Source organism: Furipterus horrens, unplaced genomic scaffold (genome assembly GCF_987537825.1).
Source record: "Furipterus horrens unplaced genomic scaffold, mFurHor1.1.pri manual_scaffold_6, whole genome shotgun sequence".
NCBI classification, from domain to species: domain Eukaryota; kingdom Metazoa; phylum Chordata; class Mammalia; order Chiroptera; family Furipteridae; genus Furipterus; species Furipterus horrens.
In genome coordinates this window covers 166,833,761-166,848,865 of record NW_028327176.1, presented here as the reverse complement: position 1 = coordinate 166,848,865, position 15,105 = coordinate 166,833,761, and the positions used below count along the sequence as shown (strand labels likewise).

General features: G+C 38.0%; 1 protein-coding gene across 1 annotated transcript in view; it reads left to right on the top strand.

Moving 5' to 3' along the window:
* Positions 1 to 15,105, top strand: part of EPB41L2 (erythrocyte membrane protein band 4.1 like 2) — a 212,835-nt gene that overhangs the window by 88,762 nt on the left and 108,968 nt on the right. Inside the window, exons 2-3 of the mRNA XM_090279842.1 lie at positions 13,262 to 13,746; positions 14,839 to 15,051. Coding sequence (XP_090135968.1) covers positions 13,276 to 13,746; positions 14,839 to 15,051 — 684 coding nt within the window. The 5' untranslated portion in view covers positions 13,262 to 13,275. The remainder of the gene's footprint in view (positions 1 to 13,261; positions 13,747 to 14,838; positions 15,052 to 15,105) is intronic.

Below are 15,105 nucleotides of genomic sequence, written 5' to 3'. Positions count from 1 at the left end.
CAAGTAGTTTTGAGCTAAACTAATGCTCAGAGTAGAAATTAAAAAAAAAAAAAAAAAAAAGAAGGTTTTAAGCATTCCAAATGGCATGTCTGTAATTCCATTGTAGTTACAGCTTTTCCCACCTGGGGAAAGTTGCTTTTATCATGCCAGGCTTGGAGGATTCATAAGCTAACAGTCTGCAAGGCACCTTCTGCTGACTTAAAACCACAGGACTGTCATCAACATTTGGGTCTGCTCACCTAAGCTGGAAAAATCATTCAATTTATAGTCTCATTCTACTCTTTGGAAGTACTGTAAATATTTAAAATGGCAGAAGATCTAACAACTAATATTTACAAAGTGAATTATAGTTTTTGACAAGGTTCAGATATTTATGCCTGTCGACTGCAGTGTTCCAAAGCTTACAGGGAAGAGGATTTGAAAGTGTGAGATCAGTGTAGGCTCCAGCTTGGTGGCCTTGTCATAGTGTGAGAGGTTGATTGACTTTGACAAGCTTTTGTCGTGTGACTTACTAAAATGCAGTGTCTGCAGCTAGTTGCAGTTAACCTTGATGATTAGCTTATTTGGGAAAGCCTCCTGAAGCACTGTTATTTTTTAGCTAAAGAATTTAGAGTTTGATTCACACAGCAATAGTATTAGGCTGGTTGTAGATTACTGCTTGATACCGAGTGTATTTTATGATGGTCTGGGTCAGGATCCTATGCAGAAGGCAGTTGTGGGATGAGCTCAGAGAAAGCATGCTCCCTAGTATATGTTATGATTATGAGAGATTGTTGGTGTTGGCTTTGCACTGTTTGAGTATGGTTATGATGTCACTGGAAGAAACTGCACAGTGCATTTTTCTTTTGTGTAGAACATTATATGGTGGCAGTCCAAATAAATGTTCCCAGAATACTAGGAACATCACACATTTACCATGAAGCCACCGGGTGCATAATACTGCATGCCCTAGGAACATGTAGTTACTCATCTGCACAAAATTTCACTCTCTTCATGGGAGCATAGGAACAGATGTGGGGCAGGGAGAAGGTGTGGACAGGAAACACGACATCCTTGTGCTTGTCCGGCCAATTTTGTTCCTGTTTTTCCTATAAACAAGGAAGAAGCTGCTGACAGATTGGAATGTTTCTGTATGAACAGCGTAGAAATCATTAATAAGTCTCTTCCATTGTATTTTACTCTCCTTTTAAAAGTCTCTTCAACTTTCAGAGAAGTCTATTTCTAAGTGCCCTGTTCCCACTTATCCAGCAGAAAATACAAATAATCTTCTTGGTCTGGCTGTGTATGCATCAATATTATTGTTAGGAAAAGATACCTTTTTGTTTCATTTCTGCACCTAGGGAAAAAGGGTGAAAAATTAGCTAGATTTTCTCAGGAACTATATGTACTTTTTTAGTTGTTGTTTTTAAATAAAAATTTGATATACTTAAAAGAAATTGTCTGGCTGCTCTAAAAGCTTAGGTTTTGAGCTTTAGGGGAGCAGTGTGTACAGGATAGGGGATGGGCTTGTGAAGTATGAGTTTATGGCAGTTGTGGCTTTGGGTTGTTTCCAAGGAAGCAGACCAGTTCAGCTGGGCTCACGTAATGCATTAGATATCTTAATGCGTAAATATTTTTTTCCCAATAAAGTATTTAAGTGCTTCAGTTTGTACAAACTTCTCAGTGAAAACTTTTTATCCCCTATCTGCGCACCTCTGGGCCTCAATTACCCAGTGCCATCCACCATTTCCCATAATCCCTGTTGTTCATCTTCTGTGCCCTTCCCTATCTTCTTTATGCATTTATAGGGAAATATGTGAATGTGTATTCTCATATTTATACTTCTCACACACATTGTTTTCAGCCCATAAGATAGCATATCCTATGTGCTATCTGAATCTTGCTTTATGTACTTAACGGTGTAACTTGGAGATGTTTCTGTAACTGGGATGGAAATCTTTTTTTTTTTTTTTTTTTCTTAATGGCTACAGAGTGTTCTGTTTTGTGAATGTAGTATATTGTCCCTACAGACATTGATTTTTTTCTTTACAAACAATGTTACAGTGAATCATCTATACATAATTATTTTAAGTACATGCAAATGTATCTGTAGGATACATTCCCACAAGCAGGATACATTCCTGCACACTGGAATTTTGGCTCTTGGAAAATTGACTTCTGTTGGGTTGGTTCCTATTTACTGTTCTACCTGCAATTATGTGAGAGTGCCTCTGTTCCCATAGCCATGCTCAGTGCTGACGTGATTAAGCTTTCAGACTCTTATATTCTGGACTTTTAGCTTGTATTTCTTTCACTATGAATATAGTGAGCATCTTTTCATAGGTTTATGTGTCCCTTGTATTTGTTTTTCTGTTAACTCTATACTCATCCTTTAGCTACTTTTTTCCCCCCTGTTGAGGGGATGGTCATCCTAGCCAACTTAGAAATGAAATTTATTTTTGATGTTAAGGGAATTTATAGCTAGTACTATTTTATTTGGCTTTTTAGTCAAGTTATTTGAGTTCAGCTAGAGAGCAAATACAATTGAGAATGAGAATTAAGTGCTCTTTAAAAAGCATGATGCCTCTTCATGTTATATGAGTGTTTAATCAACATTTTCCGTGAAGGACCATTTTGTGACTTCTTGAAGAGATGACAGTGGTAGTTTTTTTAAGAAAACTGTATCAGCTTTACAAACTATAATAGTAGTAGTTTCTGAATATGAGTTACCAAATTTCTGAGTTAGTGACAAGTTGTTTGAATTTATTTTAATGCTAATCTTGCTATTTTTGTCCCCCACTAGACTGAAAGAGGATTCTTTCCTCTGTATTGCTGGTGTCTGGTACATTGGCTAAGAAACATTTGTTTTGAAAGGAGGGGCTAAGATATTGATACAACCCGTATCCTGAAGGTCACTGAAATTTATTGGGGGCTCAGAACATGTGATTAATGATTCTAAGGCCCCAAATGGTAGTGAGAGTTTATTGATTTTTATTTTTTTAACCAGTGATGATTGGCCATTATGCTAGGTGCTGTTTACAAAATACTACAGTTGTTTGGGGTTGGTGGCAGTATTGCATAAGCTCTCTGCAACTGGACAGCCTGGTTCGAATTCTAGCTCTTCCATATACTGGTTGTGTGACTTTGTGTAAGTTATTTATTCTCTTTTTGACCTTCACCTATAATGTGGGAATAATTTTAATTCCAACCCCAAAGCGTTATAAAGATGAAAGAAATTGCTACATACAAAGTCTCTAGAACAGTGTTCAGTAAACTGATAATATTTATTATTGTTATTATGTTATTAAGTGGGTTGTGCTTATAATTTTTAGTGGAAAATAGATATAGTTCATTTTTACACAGAATCCCTGTTTGATGATGGTGACCCACCATTTATTATGAATTTACTGTGTTCCAGGAACTTGGATATAACATCTGATTTCATCCTTAGAGCCACCGGAGAGTATGTATTATATTCCTGTTTTGCTTACAAGGGACCTGAAACTCAGGAAGACTGAATAACTTGTTTATGGTTACATGGCTTGTGAGAGACAATGCTGGAATGCTAATCCTGGTGTTTGGTCCCTGAATTATCTCTAAAGCACAATGTTATTTAACTCAAAGATTAATTAGTGGTGCATAGAAAGTTTTGGCCATTACAAAATTTGGGTCCTCATATGAGAGAAGGAATTTGGGCAAAAGCATATTTCTTATCACACAATTCAGTGTACATGAGTGGTGAAGAGCCAGCAGGGTTCTGTGTATCTCTGTCACCTCGATTAGTGTGTACTGTTGGAGTGCCTGGTACGACAAGGTTTATGTGCATTTTGATTATGAGAATAATGTTTCTCAGTACTGGGATCCCTAATGATTTATGCGCAGTCCCTGGTTATTGAATTCTCATTTCAGGAAAAGGTATTTTTAGGATAACCATAGTTATTTGTGGAGGCTGCTTGACACAGATCCCTTTCTTGACCTAATTCTGTGTGGGAGTAGCAGGGACTTGCTTTAACAAATAAGATTGTTAACACTACTGGAATTGGACATAGTATGCCTTGGTTTTCACACCCCCCCCCCCCCCCCCAGTTTATGCAGGGAATCTTACACTTTGATGACCTCTAAGATTTTTTTGTTGGTTCCATTCTTATGTAGACTTGTTAAAATAACTAGTGATTTATCTCACTAGTATTAACTCAGGTACTAGGTTTTTAAAAATTGAGCATCTGGAAATAATTGAACATTCTGACAACCGTGGCTCTTAGGTATGAGGCCCATAAAAACCCAGTGAGGAGTAATAATTAATCTGAGCTGGTTCTGTATATACTACCTGATTCTCAGGGCTTATTTCCCGGTTCTTGCCTCAGGATATAATGTGCAGAGAGCCTAGTAGTGACTGCAAGTAACCGAAACCCCTGGCTCAAGTGTTTGACCCATAGGGGAGTATATCGTCTCACATAATGAGAAGTTCAAATGTAGGACCTGGCCGTGTGTGGCACCCGCTCAGGGCTCCGGTCCTCTTCTCTGTGATTCTCTTGCCAGTGCCCTCTACTGTGCATGTCTTCGTCCTCAGGCTTTCTCCTCTCGCGGATTATTCAGGGTGGTAGCAGCATTCCTAGGAGTCATGTAAATAATACTGGGGTGAAAGCGGAGCCTTCTCCTCCTTGTGACTTTTAAGAGGGAGGACTCTTTTTCCCAGCAGCCTACCAATAGACTTTCCTCATGTCTTAGCATGGGGAGGGGACTACCAGGAGTGCTCTGACTAGCCTCCATTGACACACATATAGAAGAGAAGAAAACTGAACAGAATTTGGGTTCTATTAAAAAGGAGAAAGGGTGGAGGAAATGCATGCTCTGAATGTAACCTGATGCTGCCTGGACTTGAACTAGCAAAGGGCTACAGTTCATATCTGTTGTATGTGTGGGTTTAATTTAAACCAGATGCTAGCTTTTATCTTTATGATATATTTCTTCTCTCTTATAGGTCCTTTATCTCTTAAAAAGAGTGATAGAATGTGTTATAAAGGTAACTAGGGTGGACAGCATTGGATTATTTCAGAACTATTGTTTATCTTCATCATATAGATAATATCAAAATAAACCATCAAATAGTCTCTTTGGAATGTATTTATACTTATATGAATATGGGATATAGTATTTTCTAGACCTTCTGACACTTAGGATAAAAAAACATACCAGGGAGAGGAATTTCTTGCATTCTGCTCTAAGTCAGCCTGTTTTTGTTATTCCTTCTCCCTCTGCAGATATTTCTTTTTCCTGTTTCCTCCCTGTCTTCCTCCTCCTTGTCCCTCCTCCCTTCCTTTTTTTTTTTTTTTTTTAATTTTGGTGTTTCAATTACAGTTGTCCCCTTTTCCCCTAATTTCTCTCCCCCACCCAACCCCCCCCCCCCCCCCGCAATCATATCCCTCCCCGTTGTCCTCCCTTCCTTTTACATGTAGGATATACAGTCATACCTCTGTAGTCGTCGGCTTCAGAACTCGTCAAACCTGGTACTCATTGCATTTTGATGGGAAAAAATGTTTCAGCACTGGGTGCTTGCTCGCCACTTGGACAACTTGATAGATCTTGCGTGAGTCACGACACCACCCCTCCAGAGAAAATGCTTCATCGGTTGTTACTTTCCCACCACTCGTTGAAACCAATTAGCGACGAGTACCGAGGCACCACTGTCTTTGAGAAGCATCACTCTTAGTTATGTTCCAAGTAGAGCTAGGTAGTGCTGAGTCATTCCTATATTTTGGTTGTTGTATTTGTTTTTCTCACATTTCATGCTTTAAGGGAAGGTTGTTGGGTTTTAAAAGGCCTTCTCTTAGACCACAGGCTATTTGGGGAGATGAACATAAACAAGCAATTGTGGCTGTTAGACGGTTGCTCTACATATCCCCTGCCACAGCAGTAGATGAAAATTACCAAACTGGAACTATACATACCTTGCCACTATTATTTAGGTTTGTTATTTGTCACATAGTTTTGTTTATGTTTTTCTCCAAGTTCAAAGGATAGTCTCTTTCCATCCCCTCACCACCATTTTTGAAGTTTAGAAAGGTGTACGTTCCCATTTTGTTAACCTGGAGTCCCTACATAATGGGCTGAGCACTGCTGGCAGAAATTAAAGATCTCTTAGGCTTGTGATCTCAGCAGAGGATGGGAGCCACTCAGCTGGCAGCAGCGCCCACCCTACCCTGTTCCTTGAGCAGGAAGTTTGTTAACAGGAAGGTCTCAGAGTAGGCCCTGGTTCTCTCAAGGTCTTAAGGAAATATCTGGACCCAATAATTAGCATGAACCGCCTTGCTTGAAGTTATTTGTAGGAATGTCTATGGAGTTGTGTAACCATTGGCTTTGTTTTGCTGGCTGTCCTGCTGTCTGATACAGGGCCAGTGTTTCCAGAAGCGTAAGGTTATAGGGTAGGAAGGTTAGGCTAGAGCCAGCACCCTGGGACGTACCTTCTTTTTTAAACATTAGAAAAAGAATGGTTTCACATAACACAGCTCCTGATCTGACCAGTGCTGATTTTTTACTGATGATGGTTTTCTGCTTGGTTGCATGTTAAATGACGCGTGCTTTTTCTCATGGAGCTGTTCCAATAATGAACACTTTTTATCAATCCAGATGGAGCATGCCAACGTGGTAATTGTGTCAAAACCACATGCTTCTCTAATGGGCTGGCTGTTCACGGCAATGTTCTTTTTGGTTGGTGATAAGTAGAAAGGTCTTTACTTAGTTTGTTATATAACTTACTAATGAGGGATTTTCGGTATTTGTCATTGAAGCTTAGTGGAATGAGCATTGTTGGAGTTTGGGAAACCATATTTCTGGTTTTGTCTTCACCCATCTATCTAGCTTTGTGATCTCAGGCAAATTTAGTCTTTCTGAGCCACAGTTTCCTTGTTGATAAGTTAAAGATGAGGGTATTAGAGTAGATGAGTTCACAATACTCATTCAGTAAATATTTATCTGGTGCCTGTTATGTGCCAGTCTAGATGCTGGGGACACTGCAGTAAAGAAAAGAAAGATCCCAGCCCTCTGGGGCTTCCATTTTTGTGGGAGGGACTGGCGTTCCACTGCAGGAGTTTCCATTCTGTTGGATGATGGAGTTGAAAGGCTTTATCCCTCTTTGAAACTCAGAGTTACAAGCATAATTATGGTGAATGGATGTGCTATGGTACACGTTTTCTTGATGGGGGTGATTTGTCCAAGAAACCATTTTATCAACAAAGAAGGTAGTGTTTAGGTTTGAGCTTTGTTGATGTCTCAAAACTATCTTAAGAATGTACTTATTTACATATAATTATATCCATTCTTATTGTTGACTATTTACAATCTAATTAGCCATTTCCATTGGTTTTAAAATCTATTTGGATGGACAGTACTGATCAGCTCTAAGGTTTGTTCTACTTTTTATTACATTTATTGAGGTAACATTGGTTAATAACATAAATTTCAGGTGTACAACGCTACAATACAATGTCTGTATACTCTACTGCGTGCTCACCACAGCTCTGAGGTTCTTAAAATTGAGGTGTTTGAAATACAGCAGTGGTTGAGGAGGACTGCTCTGTGCAGCTTCATGGCCTTTCTCTGCATGAGCACCTTGTCTTTGGTTCCCATCCATTGGCCAGTTTTGATTGCACGGCGAAGTAATAACCTTCAAAATCATTTTCTTTGTGATGGGAACCTGCCTGTAAATTTTTAATTTTGAGGAGGGCCAGGGCTAATTATACAATAGTAAGAACATACGATTCATGTTGTTCTGTAGTCATTTTGCACACTGGCGTGAATCATCTTTGACTCAAGGCAAGGCTCTCCTTGATTCAGTTGTTCATAGACAGTGGAGGAGTTGTGATTACATTATGAAATTCAGGTATTTCAGATGCATACAGCTCTGTGGTCTTCCATCTAGTGACCTTGGGCAAGTCAACTTCTGCTCTTCTGATTGTTACCTGCAAAATGGGGATAATTTAACGTAGTAGAATATTTTGAGGGGCAGGATGTTATGTGTCTGATGTCTGACATAGAAGCAGTGAATAACAGCTCTTGTGATTAAAATACAAATTATAATACTTTTAATATAATAGTTTCATATTTCATTGCTTCTAAAATATTTTGACCAAAAATCAGCTTTAGTTGATGGTTCTCCAGGCAAATTTTCACAACCAAGAAATCAAGAGAGTTGTCAGTTACCTTGGTTAGCTTAGACAACTATGAGACATTTTTGTTTCAGTTTTTAACAGGTCATTCATTCAACCCTCAAAAAATAATGAGAGTACATGCTAAAACTTAACCTTGGTCATTTTGTGATTAATGTAAATAAGTCTTCACTTAAGTGGTATGTGGAAAATCCTACTTTAAAGAAGAAAAATACAGGTTTTCTCTACAAGGGAGCCAGTTTACATACTCATGTATAGGTCTTATTGGAAGACATGATTTTGAATTTTAAATGCCTAATAGTGGTGCAGCCACTATGTAACAGTGTGGTGATGCCTCAAAAAATTAAAAATAGAACCTACTATGTGATTTAGCAGTTCCATTTTTGGATATTTACACATAGAAAATGAAAACAATAATTTGAAAAGATATATGCACCACCCCCACATTCAACACAGCATTATTTATAATAGCAAAGATATGAAAATAACTTAAATGTCCATCAATTGATGAATGGATAAAGAATGTGATATGTGTGTGTGTGTGTGTGTGTGAGAGAGAGCGAGAGAGAGATGTGTGTATATGTGAATATTATTTATTCATAAAAAGGAATAAAATCTTGCCATTTGTGACAACCTGAAATAACCTTGAGGGCATTATGCTAAGTGAAATAAGTCAGATAGAGAAAAACAAGTACCATGTGATCTCTCATACTACGTGGAATCTTACCCCCAAAAGCAAAAACCAAGCTCATAGAGGTGGTTGCTGGGGGCAGGAGACAGGGGTTGGGAGGGGTGGAAGAAATGGGTGAACTTTTTAAAATTCTCACCCGAGGGGAAGGGAGGGAGACATATAGAAGAGAAAAATTGATGGATGGCCTCTTATATGCACCCTGATTGGGTACTAAACCTGCAACCTAGGTATGTGCCCTAACTGGGAATTGAACCCTCCACGTTTTGGTTTACTGGAGGACTACAACCAACTGATCAGCACTGGCCAGGGTGATGTTACTATAAACACATACGTACACTCATTCATTATAGAGATGTCGAATTGATAAGTACAAATTTTGAAACATGGATAGAAATGTAATTTTAAAAATGCCTAAGAATGAGAAGATGAGACATGTTAACATTATAGTTACCTAGAATGTTGCTAATTTGTCTCACTGCCCTCAAGGACATTACTTTCCCCTGATCTCCCTGTCTCACTATATATCTCTTCTCACCCTCATGCCTTTTCCTATACCTGATCTTTAAATGATGGTGGTGATAAGGTCCTTTTCAGGACCCTCTAAGCTCAAGTTCTACTTTTTCTTAAGGCAATGTCAGTATCATGTGTGTTTTTAGCTATCACCCATATGATAACTCCCAAGTTTGTATTTGTACTGTATATCTGGCCTCCATGTGTGTCAAGTGGCCAGCCGGATGGATACCTCCAAAACTTCTAATGACAGTGAATTCAAGACCGAATTTAATTGTCTCAGCCAGACCCTCTTTTCCTTGTGTTTTCATTTCCATGGATAATTCTTCTATCACCTCAGTGTTCTATCACCTGGGCCTTTTCTTCAACCCTGCCCTCTCTCAAACTTGATATATTTAATGTGGACACCACATCATGTCCCATGTACCTCTTTACCATTAGGTTAATTTTTTTACTCTGTCTCACTGCTTCTGCCATAATACAGACAGATCCTCATCTTCTCATGCTTGGATTATTGAAACAGCCCTCTGGATGTCTTTCTATGTTAGACTTTTCTCTCATCCTTTATTTTCCAGCCACGTTGGGCTATCTGAAATGTGAATCTGATTACATTAATCCTCTACTTAAATTGCTTGTATGACTTCTCATTCCTTTAAGTCAACCTCCAGACCTTTCTTAGTCTCCAGTTTTGTTCTTTTTTTCCTCAGGATCACTGTTGCTATGCAGGGCTTTTTGTGGTTCCATATAAATTTTTGGAATATTTGTTCTAGTTCTGTGAAATATGTCATTGGAATCTTGATATGAATTGCATTGAATCTATAGATTTCTTTGGGTAGTATGGACATTTTAGTAATGTTAATTCTTACTATCCATGAACACAGTACGTGCTTCCACTTATTTGTGTCTTCTTCTCTTTCTTCAGTGTCTTATAATTTTCCAACTACAGGTCTTTTACATCCTTGGTTAGGTTTATTCCTAGGTATTTTATTATTTTGGAAGCAATTATGAATGGGATTCTTTTCTTAATTTCCATTTTTGTTAGTTCATTATTGACATTTAAAGATGCAACTGATTTCTGCATATCAATTTTGTGTTCTGCTACTTTGCTGAATTCATTTATCAGATCAAGTAGTTTTTTGGTGGAATCTTTGGAGTTCTCTATGTATAGTATCATGTCACCTGCAAATAAAGACAGTTTTTCTTCTGCCTTTTATTTCTTCTTTTTGTCTGATTGCTTTGCTTAGGACTTCCAGTACTATGTTGAATAAGAGAGGTGAAAGCGGACATCCCTGTCTTGTTCCCGATCTTAAGGGGAACATTTGTAGTTTTTGCCCATTGAGTATGATACTGGAAGTGGGTATGTCATATATGGCCTTTATTATGTTTAGGTATGTGCCCTCTAGTCCCACTTTGCAGAGAATTTTTATCATAAATGGGTGCTGGATTTTATCATAAGCTTTTTCTGCATCTATTGATATGATCATGTGGTTTTTACCCTTCATTTTGTTTATGTGGTGAATCACATTTATTGATTTGCGAATGTTGTACCAGCCATGCATTCCCAGAATAAATCCCACTTGATCATGCTGTGTGCTCTTTTTGATGCATTGCTGTATTTGGTTTGCTAATATTTTGTTGAGGATTTTAGCATCTGTCTTCGTCAGTGATACTGGCCTATAATTTTTTTCTTTGTAGCGTCTTTATCTGTTTTTGGAATTAGGATGATGCTGGCCTCATTAAATGAGGTTTGGGAGCCTTCCCTCCTCTTGAATCTTATGAAATAGTTTGAGAAGGAGTGGTGTTAGTTCTTCCTGGAATGTTTGGTAAAATTCACTTGTGAAGCCATTTGGTCTAGCGCTTTAGTTTGTTGGGTGTTTTTTCATTACTGTGTCAGTTTTTTTTCCTTACCATAATGTTTTCAAGGTTGCATGTGGCAGCATGTATCAGTACTTCATTCCCTTTCATGACTTAACATTCTATTGTATTGACTTTCATTTTTGTTTACTCATTCAGCAGCTGTTGGGCATTTGGGTTGTTTCCATTTTTTTTACTATTATGAATAATGCTGTTATGTGTGTGTGTGAACATGTTTTCATTTCTCTTGGGTATATACCTAGGAGTGGAATTGCTGGGTCATATGATAACTTTGTTTAACTTTCTGATGTACTGCCAAACTATTTTCCAAAGTGGCTGTGCCATTTTACAGTTTTGCCAGCAATATGGAGAGTTCCAAAGCTTTTACATCCTCACCAATATGTGTTACTGTCTGATTCTAGCATACTTGTGCCTGGGAAGTGGTGGTAGCTCATTGTGGTTTTGATCTGTTTCCCCAATGACTGATGATGTTGAGCATTATTTCAAGTGCTTATGGTCATTTATATATGCCTTTTGAAGAAATGTCTACTCAAATCCTTTGCTCATTTTTTTTTTTTTTTTTTTTTGTTGTGGTTGTTGAGTTTTAGAGTTCTTTATATGTGCTGGATAGTAGACTCTTATCAGATACATGTTTATCAAAAGATGGTGAATGCTATTTTAAGAAACAAGTATAATGCTGATACATGCTACAACATGGATGAGTCCTGAAAACATGCTAAGTGAAAATGTCAAATGTTGTATATGTGTAATTTCATTTATTTGAAATGTGCACAATAGGCAAATCCATAAAGACTGAAAGTAGATTAGTGGTTGCCAGGGGCTGCAGGGAGGTGGAAGAATGAAGAGTAACTATTAATGGATACAGGGATTCTTTTTGGGATGATGAAAATGTTCTAGAATTCGGTAGTGGTAATGTCTGTACAACCTTATGAATATACTAAAAACCATTAACTGGATAATTGAAAAAGGGTGAATTTTATGGTCTGTGAATGATATTTCAATAAAGCTTTAAAGAGTGTATTTTATAATTTGAACTGTTCAATTTTGTACCACTTTTGAAGATAGCTGGGAAATTTCACATTGGCCGGCATGCCAGCCTTTGAGCCCTTTAATCATTGGTAAGAGAGGAGAGAAGAAAACACTCTTGTCACTCCTGCCTTTTGCTTATGTCAGTGGTGCTGCTCTCCCTTCAAAGTCCCTCTGTGCCTGTGTAAATGTAGACAACCAGTTACATTCAGATTTAATCTCAATTTTGTTTTCATTAGTTGTGATGGGATCAATTATTAGATGCATTTTTTCACCCAAATAATATCTTCATTTGATTCAGATTAGGGATCCTTAGATATTTTCTTGTAGCCACATACAAAAAGAAAACTGTATTCGAGGTTGGGTGGGATGGACTTTGGGAGTTTTGGCCATAGTTTGAGTATGTTTCCCAGAAGACTATCTCTTTTGCATTGGAATAGTGATGATAACTATGGGGTTTAATATTGGAACAAAGGACAATATGTATATTACAGATATAATTTTCTCACTAATAAGCACCCAATATTTAACATTAATTTTTATAATACCTAACATTTTAGTTTTAATGTGTGCAATTTCTGTGAAGTGTGTCTCAAGTACTTTCTAACATTATCAGTGATACTTTGTATTATAGAGTAAGGGATACCAAATATAGAGAAAAGTAATTTTTCCTAAAAATTGGATTTTGGGGTGAATTATTGTTTATAGCTAGATGAAACAAAATAAAAATAATCACTTTAGAGCTCTTGATGATTTTAAGTTCTGTCTGTACAGACTCAGAATTAATTCCATTGTGATGCTAGTTTGGGTTCTTTTGATTCTCATAGAGAATTCTCAAAGTTAAAGTAACAGTCCCCATTTTTCCCTTGTGCTTATTTATAAACCTTCTTTCTCTGTGGGTGTTTTATTCCCATCATCTCTCTGCCATTCCCCTTCCTGTCCGTTTTACCCTATCTCTTGCCTCAGAACTGGGAGAGGTTGTAAATACCTTTCTTTGATTTTGTTTTGTTGACAGTGTAAGCTGTGACCATGACTACTGAAGTAGGCTCCGCGTCTGAAGTGAAGAAGGACTCTGACCAGTTAGGAGCAGATGCCACCGAAGAGAAACCTAAAGAAGTAGCAGAAAATCAGCAGAATCAGTCATCTGATCCAGAAGAAGAAAAAGATTTCAAATCATCTCCTTCAGCTAAGAGCCAAAGTAGTCCACGCCGCCAGAAGAGGCAGAAGGACCCATCTGAGAGTAGGGGCATTTCTCGATTTATACCCCCGTGGCTTAAGAAACAGAAGTCCTATACCTTAGTAGCGGCCAAAGATGGAGGAGATAAGAAAGAGCCTACCCAAGCTGTTGTGGAAGAACAGGTTTTAGATAAAGAGGAATCTCTTCCTGAAGAAGAAAGGCAGGCCAAGGGTGATGCTGAAGAAATAGCTCAGAGAAAACAACAGGTCACTAAAGTTGATGTCAAGGAAGAGACCCCTTCAGTGAGCAGTCCCGAGACACAGGTATGTTTTGGAAGTGACTGGAAATGAAAGCTTGACGGTATAACCACGTAACAAAAGGATTTGTTTGCTTTGAGTAGTTTATGGATTTCTTGTATTAAGATATTGTTTTGGCTTTCTGTATCTGGAATATGGGTCTTGGAGTGGCTTACCACAGCCTTTCCTCTTATTTCTTTAAAAATTTTCCAAAATAATAAAACAAAATCCGCTACACACACACACACACACACACACACGCACGCACACACACACACACAGCATAAAAAAAGTTTGTTTCTTTTTTATTAAATACTTTATGCATTATTTTTTAGACAGGGGGAGGAACAGAGAGGGAGAGAAACATCAATTGGTTGCCTCTTATTTGTGCCCACAATCGAGGACTGAGCCCGCACCCTAGGCATGTGCCTTGACCAGGAATTGAACTGGTGACCTTTCACTTTGTGGGACGAGGCTCCAACCAACTGAGCCAAAACAGTCAGTTTCTTTTAAGGTTAAACAGATACTCTTGGAATTATGTCATCTCTCCTTTACAGTATTCTCTTACTTATCGTGAGTATTACATTCTAGGTGCCCCCACGATAGGTGAAAATCCGCGAAGTAGGAACCTTACATTTATTTTAGTATTTATATATATTTTAAGGCTTTATAAACCCTTCCCACACACTTATAAACCGTTCCCAGTCCCTTATTAACCTTCCCCACTCCTTTATTAACCTTTTCCACACTTTTATAAACACTACTTATGTTCTTAAACGTATTCTACACTCTTAAACCTATGTAACTTTAACAACATATGTATACAGTACCGCAAAATCCTGCGATAATAGCGAAAAATCTGCAATAATTAAATATAATATTTTTAAAAATCCCGCGATACAGTGAGGCTGCAATAAGTGAGCCACGATATAGAGAGGGACTACTGTATATGATATACGTACTTTTATACCTCCTTAATTTGATTTTTTAAGTGTTTCATGAGTAGGAAGAAATAAGGTTATATGTGTGTACATTTTGTTTGCTTAATGAAGCCTAGGTTTTGCCATGGTCTGAGATTATAATTGTAAATTTTATTAAATTTCATTTTTTCATCAACAGCCTATTGAAGAAGTAAGGAATGAGAAAGAGGAGGAGAAGGTAGAGGAAATAGAGGAAGACAAATCAGAAGCAGCAGCGAAAAGAGAGACAAAGGAAGTGCAGACCAATGAGCTAAAAGCAGAGAAGGTCCCTCAAAAAGCCACCAAGAAGGCCAAAACTGTCCAGTGTAAAGTGACCCTCCTAGATGGCACCGAGTACAGCTGTGACCTGGAGGTGAGTTAGGGAGCTGACAAGAAGCTATTTTGATGTGTGAGTGCAAGCGGAAGT